This window comes from Nothobranchius furzeri, chromosome 1 (genome assembly GCF_043380555.1).
Source record: "Nothobranchius furzeri strain GRZ-AD chromosome 1, NfurGRZ-RIMD1, whole genome shotgun sequence".
Classification (NCBI taxonomy): Eukaryota; Metazoa; Chordata; class Actinopteri; order Cyprinodontiformes; family Nothobranchiidae; genus Nothobranchius; species Nothobranchius furzeri.
The window spans coordinates 34,789,344-34,799,791 of NC_091741.1; the positions used below are offsets into that span (position 1 = coordinate 34,789,344).

At 42.6% G+C, this 10,448-nt stretch overlaps 1 protein-coding gene across 1 annotated transcript; it reads left to right on the forward strand.

Annotated features, from left to right (window-relative positions):
• Window positions 1-2,601: 2,601 nt before the first annotated feature.
• On the forward strand, window positions 2,602-8,370 carry LOC107372353 (tetraspanin-8). The gene is made up of 9 exons (XM_015940557.3): window positions 2,602-2,758; window positions 3,792-3,848; window positions 5,134-5,253; window positions 5,363-5,437; window positions 6,187-6,282; window positions 6,552-6,662; window positions 6,783-6,815; window positions 6,896-6,979; window positions 7,795-8,370. Exons 1-9 carry the CDS (start codon window positions 2,699-2,701, stop codon window positions 7,846-7,848), a joined length of 690 nt encoding a protein of 229 aa, XP_015796043.3. The 5' UTR covers window positions 2,602-2,698; the 3' UTR covers window positions 7,849-8,370.
• Window positions 8,371-10,448: the final 2,078 nt, after the last annotated feature.

The window sequence follows — 10,448 nt, forward strand, 5'->3', positions numbered from 1 at the left end:
TGGACGTTGGCAGCACATCACTCCAATTTTAGCAAGACTTCACTGGCTTCCTGTGGACTACCGTATACGTTTTAAAATTGTATTGTTTGTTTTTAAGGCATTGAATGACATAGCACCACCTTACATATCCGAGTTACTCACTCCTTATGTGCTGGGCAGGACTCTCCGTTCAGGTGACCTACACCTACTACAGATTCCCCGTCTATGCTGCAAAACCCGTGGTGAACAAGCTTTTTCTGTCTGCGCTGCAAAACTCTGGAATAGGGATGAGCGAGTACACCACTATCTGTATCTGTATCTGTATCTGTTCAACCAACTAAATTATCTGTATCTGTACTCGGAATGGGCGTGGCATAACCCGGAAGTGGGCGTGGTTTAACCGGAAGTGGGCGCGGTTTACATCAATATATTATTTAAAGTCTGAAATTGATATGGATTGATCAGAAGTTGCTATGTGTATTGTTTTTTTTGAAAACTATTTACAGAGCAGCCTCAGAACTGAGATTAAATATTTTTGATCACAATAGTAAAGAAACTATTACAGAACAAGTGTTTCAATAAAATCAGAACATTAATTGGCGTAACTGGGGGTCGTTACCGCCAGTGTGAATAACAATCTTACCGCATTTACGCTCATCCTTAGCCAGCAGTTTCAGATAAGATTTAATGTCGCCCGCTCTGGCCCCAGGTAAACATTTACCTATGGTTGCTGGAGTCTCTAGTGCCACGTTTCTGACTATGGAGCTGCCAATGATCAGACTCAGCTTGTCAGTGGGTGTGTCACTGAGTGGGTTGGTGGTTTCCCATGGGCTGGGTTCTATGCTTCCTACGTACCGTCACCCAGCCGGCCTGAGGTCCCGGCTGCTCGGGTTCTACTGGAGGACCATTACGGGGTGGTTCCAGGCTAGTTAGCCCCGCACTAGCTAAGTAGCTACGGCTATCTACGGGCTTTTCAACGGTGCGGAGCCGGGCCTCCAATTCCGACTCCCTCGGCTTCAAAGCTACAAAAATGCTACATTTATTACACGTACCATTATCACTAAAGGAGGCAGAGGAGTAACTAAACATCTGACACAGAGAGCAAGAGATAGGAGACGGAGAAGCAGAGACAGAAGTAGCCATAGCCGTGCTGAGGCTAAGCTAACTGGGCGAGCAACCCGTTCAACACCAAATAAACTGTGTGCGAACTGAAATGGTCCCCTAAAAGCTAGGTGGAACAACAGAAAATGTGTGTTTTAATGTGCTTTTGTGCTACAATAACGCAGAAATGTCCCAGTACAGAGAAATGTAATCAGTGAGCCACAAACACCGAACAGCAACACTGAAAACAGGAAATGATGCAAAAATGCTTTACTGCTTTATTTATGTATTTATTTATTTATTTAATTATTTCATTTAGTATTTATTGACTTATATTGAAGGAGGATAAAAAAAAACACTGGAGAAGAAGCATCTCGTTTACAAGTGGGTCCTCCTGGAAACAAAGATGCAAATACAAAGCCAAGATAACAGAGCGATAATTTGAATTCAAAACAAAATGACAAATTAACACTATCACAATTAAAAATAATATCAAATGAATCAAAATTTTAAACTGCCTAAAAGAAGGTAAATGATTCCAGTCAGATGGAGCTTTAACAGAAACAGCCAGATTCCCTGACTCAGTTCTACAACGGGGAACAATAAAGGAGGTATACAGAGTTCTACGAATGTGAGACCAGAATGGTATTAACAGAGTGGTTAGCTAAGAAGGAAAATTAAAATAGACACTTTTAAATAAAAACAACAACCAGTGAAATCTTCCTAGACTCAGCAGAGAGCCAGGACAAACAACCGTACATATGACAGTGATGAGTACGACACGGACAACGTAAAACAAAACGACATAAGCTATTATAGTGGTGGTCGGAGGGACCGGTGGCGCCTGCACTCGGCAGCCTCGCCTCTGTCAGCGCGCCCCAGGGCAGCTGTGGCTACATCGTAGCTCATCCCCACCAGTGTGTGAATGTGTGTGTGAATGGATGAATGATACACTGTAGTGTAAAGCGCTTTGGAGTCCTTACTCTGAGAGGCGCTGCACAAGTGCGGGTCATTTATCATTTATTATGAATAATATCAACAGAGTGGAGACAGGAAGCTGTAGAGTTCTGATGAACTGTCAGCGAAATCTAACAGTGGAACTAAAAGCTGAGTGACGATGCGTTTTCGTACTGTAAAGTCAAAGCACCTCATAGACCTATACAGAGTTTTCAGACTAAAGTTAATTTTATTTATGACAGTTCGAATGTGAGTCTTGAAGCAGAGGTATGGATCTAACCAGACACCAAGATATTTAATTGAGTCAGTAGCGTTCACCAGAGACACATCTGGAAAAATTCAGCGGAGAAAAAGCTCGAAAATTTCAACCTGAAAACATGTTTTTGCTTCCTTCATCCACTCCTCAGTTTCATTTGTTGGGTTTCCGCTCCTGGTACAACTTTTGTTTCGTGTGTGTGTGTGTGTGTGTGTGTGTGTGTGTGTGTGTGTGTGTGTGTGTGTGTGTGTGTGTGTGTGTGTGTACATGTGTGGGGGTGTTGCTGTTTGCAATGATTGGCTGCAGACCTGCTCTGGGTACTGAAGCACTGTTTTTTCTCATCAGTTCATCACAGACCGCTCCTCTTCGCTCTCGTCCTCCTCAGAGACAAACGTAAAAGAAAACATGGGCAAAATCAACGGCTGCCTGAAGTGTGTTTTTATCTTCTTCAATGTGTTGTTTGGGGTAAGTAAAAATAATTTTTTTTTTACTTTTTTGCTACAAAAAACAGAAAACTTTAACAAGAATTCTACTTTATCTGAAATGTTGAGAAGATGTCCGATGACGTACACAAACTTATGTAAAATGTAATGACTTTTTTTCATATGCCGTTTCATATGTTTTGAAAATTGATGCCGTTCTGCACCAACTAACCTGCAATGCTGTAATAATTTTTCTGCAGAAATGACAAAATAAAAACTTTTTTTTCCTAAAAGTAAAAAAAAAAAACATTTCAATTTCTGAATCATCCGTGCCTAAAATCCACCAATAAATGAACTAATAATGATAAATGAAAACTGCACATTAAAAAAAAGTTTTTCTGAACAATCATCGAATCCTTTAATAAGAGAGAAACCTTGACACAGACTGGCCTCCCTTCCCCAATCCAGACCCCACCCAGCTCTCTGTGTTATTTCCTGTTCTTTGGCGGGGAAAAGACCTGAGAAAGATCTACTGTAAAGAGGCGGAGCTTAGGGAGGCAGATAAATGTTCATAACATGCTCCAAAAATGTGAGCACAGCATTAAAGTGACTTTTAGCTTCTTTGCTTTTACTCTGGATGTGATTTAAACCAGTTGTCTTCCAGTCAGGGCTCACATTTCCCTTTTCCTGCTGGTTGTTATTATCCATGCCATCTTAATTAGATTTTATTCTGTTTTTTTATTATTTTTTTTGCAGAGCTGCTTCAGGCCTGTCTTTAGCTCTCTGGCCTCCTCTAGTGTTGCTGCTCCGAAATTACAAACACCATCAATAAAATGAAACAAAGGGGAAGAAAAATCTGAGTACAAAAACATCCATAACACCAAAATTTCAGCCAGAGCAGGAGATTAAATGCTTTTATTACATTTACTAAACATGCTACGTGTTTTATTTCTGTGAATCTGTGTGAGCGTCTGTTTAAAGGGGAGTTTCTTCAGCGGGGATCATTTTGCTAATGTGTAAAACAATATTTTAGTTGTGTTGAAGCAAAGTGAATAAGAGAAAGTCTCTGCCCACAGATCCTCGGATGTTTGCTGATTTATTCGGCGGTGAGGGCGACCGCCTCCTCCATCCAGGTAACATCACAACATTAGTACTGAATTCCCCCATGCCTCGTTTGAAATGGGTTAAAGTTATTTTGTTGACAGTAATTGGTAAACTAGAGAAATGTTGATTTATTTACAAAAGCGACCCCCTGAGATCAGTGTGTTAATCCAGATTATACAGAAGTTTCCGCCTGCTTCCACTGTTGAAAGTGGAGTTTGTTTACAGGAGCCACCATGTTGTATTTTTGGAAGGAACAGGATTGGAAGCCCCGCCCCCTCACAAATCTGCTTGGTGTTTTCATAAACATATTTATTCCAGTTGAACATGTTGGAGACATAAAAGCTTAAACAAACCGCTGCAAGCTAACATCAAATACACCTGGAAAAGAAATTCATCGTGTTTATTTCTTCACTAAGTGTTATTTATTTGAAGGGGGTGTGGCTTAGAACATTTACTAGAACCAAACACTAGGGGGTGCTTGTTTTGTTTAAAATTTAACCATGTTGCTCTGTCTGGTTATGTCTGTGGACAATATAGACAAAGAAGAAGAACAGGAAATATTGGCCGTAGTCAAGATGGGCCAGTTCTGCGCCGGTGATCGGCGAGCAGTGCTTGCCGGTTAGATTTGTGTCCGGCTTAACGCCGACTTGCTCTGGCGTCATGCATACGTAGGCAACAATAACCTTGGGAGATCAAGGCGGCCGCAGATTTTGGAGCAAAGCACTGCAGTTGCACTCCACCGGCTGCAAAACCTAGGGCATGATGGGAAACGCCTGGCTCTCACCTGATCTAAGATCTGATTGGTTCCCATTTTGATCCAAAAATCTGGTGGTCGAATGTGAAATCTTAGTTGGTCGCATGTTTTCTACATGTCACATGTCTACCATAAATGATATCCACAAGCATGTGAAGATGTGTTTCAGTTGCTAACAGGCACCAGAATTAAAATGACAATTTAAACAAATATGAACGATAACGCCATATCTTCAGCCGTCGTCACCCACAAGCTACATGTAGGGAAGTCTGTCCGATTTTAATGCCGACTTTCAGTCACTCCCCCTGCTGCGTCTCTTTTCCAGGCGAAGCCCTGCTCAACTCGAACACGGCCAATGACGTAACATGGAAGTTAAAATCAGAAAGACCCAGACTGCCCCCTAGTGGCTGGCTGCATTAGAAGGTTTACATATGTGAAAATGAATGGAACGTTATCCTGGGATGATGTTTTTTATGGTCAGGGTGTTTGAGAAGTCAGTGAGAATTCTAGAGATAATTTTTCAACCTAACATTTAGTGTCATTTTGTTGTAAACGTACAGATGTCAACGTTTGGTGGCCCGGGCGTAGGCTGGATTTGGGTGATTGCCCTCGGAGTCTTCGGCATGTCCGCTCTGGGAATCTTTGCAGCTTGCTCTGAGAACAGCCTCGCTCTCAAAATAGTAAAGTTTGATTTTTGTTCCATTTTACAGTTTGTTTTAAAATGTCTGATCAGTCAACAAAGCTAAAACTGATAATTGTTCTTTGATATTCTGTTCTTTCATTGTGCAGTTTGCAGGTTTCATGGTGGCTGGAATGATCGTCATGCTGATCTTTGGGACCATTGTGGCAGTTGTGAGAAACAAGGTAATCAAACAGTAAATAACAAAAGGCCCGTATATAGTGCCATCAAGATGAAAAGATGGATGGATGGATGGATAAATGGATAAATGGATGGATAAATGGATGGATGGATGGATGGGTGGGTGGATGGATGGATGGATGGGTGGGTGGATGGATGGATGGATGGATGGATAAATAGATAAATGGATGGATGGATGGATAAATAGATAAATGGATGGATGGATGGATGGATGGGTGGATGGATAAATGGATGGATGGATAAATAGATAAATGGATGGATGGATGGATGGATGGGTGGATGGATAAATGGATGGATGGATAAATAGATAAATGGATGGATGGATAAATAGATAAATGGATGGATGGATGGATGGATGGGTGGATGGATAAATGGATGGATGGATAAATAGATAAATGGATGGATGGATAAATAGATAAATGGACGGATGGATAAATAGATAAATGGATGGATGGATGGATGGATGGATGGATGGATGGCTTGCATGCCACCAGTCTGTCTCAGAGAAACGTTTTCAGGTGTTTATTAAACAGGAATTAAATCATTCCAACGTCAACTGATAGACCACTTTCCCCATGTTTTTATTTGGGAATTTCAGTCTGGTAGCTATGGAAGTAATGGATGAAGTGCAACTGCTCACTGTCTCCAATAAATCTAAGCAGTCTTCCTGCCAGTATCTCACCTCCTGATGGTCACCTGGAATGAGAATCATGTTCTTTCTCTCTTATTGTAGGTAAAAGACACCATAGAGCATGGAGCCAAGGAATTTGTCAATCCTATAATGGAAAACGAAGATTCCAGAGCCTTGCTTGAATCCCTGCAAGGACCTGTAAGATGTGTTCTGTTTGGATATTTATACTCATAAGGGTTAGGACAGGTCAAGTTCCACCCTCTAGTGGTTGCTTACATCAACATTCTAAACACTTTTATCTATAATACTATGACTGTTCGAGGGAAATTATATATTTTTGTGTTTCCTAATGTTGATAATCTGTGGTGGCCATCTTGATTTGAGCTGACCTCAAAATATTTCTTCAGTGATAACTTTCTTTGGTTTTTGTGAAGAAGAAACTAATTCAAGCCTTTCTGGTTTTTCAGTTCCAGTGCTGTGGCGTAGCTAGTGCTGAGGACTGGGGTTCAGCCATTCCTGACTCCTGTGGCTGCATGCCTGATTACAGCAGCATATCTAACTGCAAACCCAGACCTCAGGTGTGTTTTCCCAAAACCAGTCAATGACATGTTCTTACTTCCACTCATGCATGAATGCGTTGTTTGGGTTCAGATGTTGTTTGCTTGCAGTTCTTACATGTAGTTCTTGTTGACCCACAGGGTTCCTCTGGACCAGCCCTGATCTATTCGCAGGTAATTAATCTGTGCACCTGCCAGCTGAAACAAACAGCATCCAGTTTATCACCTGTTTAATGACTTCCTCTCTCCTACAGCCCTGCAGTCTTGCTTTATTCAGCATAGCAGACTTAGTCTTCAAGGTGATGATGGGCTTCCTGTTTGGATTTGCAGTCACAGCAGTAAGTTCCACTGATGTCTCATCCTCATTCAGCCACCTGTCTCCCTGTCTGACAATCTGACTACCTGTCTGACAATCTGTCTCCCTGTCTGACAATCTGACTACCTGTCTGACCATCTGTCTCCCTGTCTGACCACCTGTCTCCCTGTCTGACAATCTGACTACCTTTCTGACCACCTGTCTCCCTGTATGACAATCTGACTACCTGTCTGACCACCTGTCTCCCTGTCTGACCACCTGTCTCCCTGTCTGACCATCTGTCTCCCAGTCTGACCATCTGACTACCTGCCTGACAATCTGACTTCCTGTCTGACCATCTGTCTCCCTGTCTGACCATCTGTCATCCTGTCTGACTATCTGTCACCCTGTCTGACCATCTGACTACCTGTCTGACCATCTGTCTCCCTGTCTAACCACCTGTCTCCCTGTCTGACCACCTGTCTTCCTGTCTGACCATCTGACTCCCTGTCTGACAATCTGACTCCCTGTCTGACCACCTGTCTCCCTGTCTGACCACTTGTCTCCCTGTCTGACAATCTGACTCCCTGTCTGACCACCTGTCTCCCTGTCTGACCACTTGTCTCCCTGTCTGACAATCTGACTCCCTGTCTGACCACCTGTCTCCCTGTCTGACCATCTGACTACCTGTCTGACAATCTGACTACCTGTCTGACCAACGGACTACCTGTCTGACCACCTGTTTCCCTGTCTGACCACCTGTCTCCCTCTCTGACCACCTGTTTCTCTGTCTGACCACCTGTCTCTCTCTCTGACCACCTGTTTCTCTGTCTGACCTCCTGTCTCCCTGTCTTTCAGGTAATGGGTCTACTCTTCTCCATTGTCATGATTCGCCAGGTCAGGCAGCATTAAAATGCTGGTAGACCATCTGCTGCGTTGAAGGGCATCTTAAGTTGACTTTTTGACCTCTAACGTCTGTAACATAACTAGAGGACTGATTGGTTAATAACTTCTTGTCATTGTGTGTGAACCACTTAAGTAAAGGAAGCTTTGTTATTCATTTGTGAAGTGAAGTCTGTGTTTTTGTTTCCACAACGATGTTGTTCATATAATCCCGAGTGTCTCCAGAAATCTTGTTATGCAGATAGATGACAATAAGTCAGAAATGTGGCTTGAATGTGAATCACTTCTTTCAAAATACAAAATAAAGAGCAGAATAAGGTTTTAGTTTTTTGTACGAAACATTTCATTTTGGCTTGCAATCTGTAATCTGGTAATCATTTCCTTTTCTGCGTGATACTGGGTTGTCCAACAGTTTCACCATTACTGCTGTTGTTGTAATCGTAAACCTGTTTTTATTAGAACTATATTAAAGCTGTTTTAAAGGGAAATCTGACCTCCAACTCAGATTAAACTATACAGATGTAAAACCTACAGACTCATGTATTTTATTTTGAAGGGTATTTCTAGATTTGATGTTCTAGAAAAAAATGTGTTAAAAAAACAACTTAGTTGTACTTTTTCACTTTGAATGTGTTTTACAGTAAAGTAACATAGACCTTGATGACTTTGGTCAACTCAGATCAGACAGAGGTTGTGGTGTTTGGATCTGAGCTTCTTGTGTAGTCCTTCACTTCCTCTGAATGACATTGAGGCCTCATGAATCCCGTTTTACCAACGGGTCTTTTCCACCGCTCAGCCTTGGTCTACTCGGTTCGCTTGGATGGAAAACACTGAACTTGTCTAACAAGAGAACCCATTTGTTATCAAAGGCTTGTGGAACAACTGCTAACTCATTTGTCTGCAGTTGGATGAATTCCAGCAAAAGTGAAGCTACTAGTAGTTAGCTAGTCATTTCAACAAAACAGCTAGTAAAGCTGTAAGCCCCTTGACACGTGTTGTCACGTGCCCACAACCCTGCCCCCAAGCCCCTGGCTGGAGGGCAAGAAGCCGGCACATCATGTTGACCACTGTTGTTGTTATCATTCAGTTGTCAGTAAACAGGGTGAAGTGATAAATAATAAATGACCCACACTTGTATATCGTCTTTCGGAGTCAGAGGACTCCAAAGTGCTTTACACTACATTGTATCATTCATCCATTCACACACTGATGGTGATGAGCTATCCTGTAGCCACAGCTGTCCTGGGACGCACTGAAATAAAACCCATCAGCATGGTTAACACACGTAGAGCTGTAGGCTGCACAAACAATCAAAAGGACAGAATGTCAAATTTTACAGGTTTCCTGCTGATAAAATACGCTGAGGGCAACCAGCCCAAGAGAATACTGGGTGGGGGATAAACCACCCACATCTGTCTCACGACAGAACAAAACAGTTAAATATCTGCCCCACATGTCCAGACATGAACAGCTTATAGCCACATACTGACTCATGATTTTTTAATATATTTATGCACGACTGCTGGGCACGAGTAGCTGGGGGAGAAGTACCGGCTGAGCAGAGGCAGCAGCGAGGGGAGCTGTGCCACAGATCAGTCCTGACAACACCCGTGTGGTGTGTAGGTCTGTGTGACCCACCGTAATGGTCTTGTCAATAATGACATAAAATGCGTTGTGTCATTGATGGTAGTGTCATGGTCTGCGTCTGCGTCTCCCTCGTGTGTCTCCTGGTCTGCAGCCCCTCCAGGTTATCCCTCCCAGGTCCTGTGCTCCCGTTGGTCTCCCCTAGTCACGCCCCTGCAGTTTTTCTATAAGGTTCAGCTTTTCATTTAATCAGTCTCCTTAAGTGTGTTTCTTTCTCCACCGGTTTTTGTAGTTCTCCTTCCTCCTTGGAACATTAGTTATTTAGCTTGCTCTTGGGTTTTGTTTTTGCTCTTAGCTCATGTTAGTTTCCCCTCCTCAGCTCACTTTCCTCTCCCTGATCAGTTAATTGTTTTCACGAGGTTTTCTCTCCCCACGCACCTGCAGCTTATCTCCCACTCATCCTGCCCCGGTGTATTTAACCCTGTCTGCGTCTCAGTGTGTTGTTGGGTCATTGTTTGTGTCAGCCTCGTCTCATTCACCGCTCTAGATTTTGGATCTCTTGCGTTCTTGGATATTTCTAGGTTTTGTTATTAGGAATTTTTGGATTTTGGTTTATTGTTCCCTGCCTCTTTTGGATTTACCCTTAATAAAGGATTTTTACGTTTTTTCTATCAACCCTGTGTCATCTGGAGTCTCTGCATCTTTGGGTCCTAACCTCCTCTTGGCTCACAACGTGACAGGTAGACTCTACTGTTGTTTGTTTTGTGTTTCTGTTTACGTTGCTCATCAGAATAAACAATCTGTTCATCTCCAAAGACACAGTGTCACGGTAACCCTTCAAAAGTTAGAAGATTATTATGATCATGAAGTTTCTGCTCATAAGGTTTGAGGCCCCAAACCGAATAAAGCATGAAGTCCATCCCAGGCTCTCTCTGGATGCTCCTGTTTCAGGACTTTTTCCACGCTGGAAGCACAAAACACCAGTTGTTCCCATTTTCCCCCTCCCCTATCCAATGGAAGAGTAT

Excerpts from the sequence above, each read along its gene's own strand:
- LOC107372353 (XM_015940557.3), top strand. The coding sequence starts at position 2,699 with ATGGGCAAAATCAACGGCTGCCTGAAGTGTGTTTTTATCTTCTTCAAT. Across the intron at positions 5,438-6,186 it reads TGGCAGTTGTGAGAAACAAG|GTAAAAGACACCATAGAGCA; the intron begins GTAATCAAACAG and ends CTCTTATTGTAG. Across the intron at positions 6,283-6,551 it reads TTGAATCCCTGCAAGGACCT|TTCCAGTGCTGTGGCGTAGC; the intron begins GTAAGATGTGTT and ends CTGGTTTTTCAG.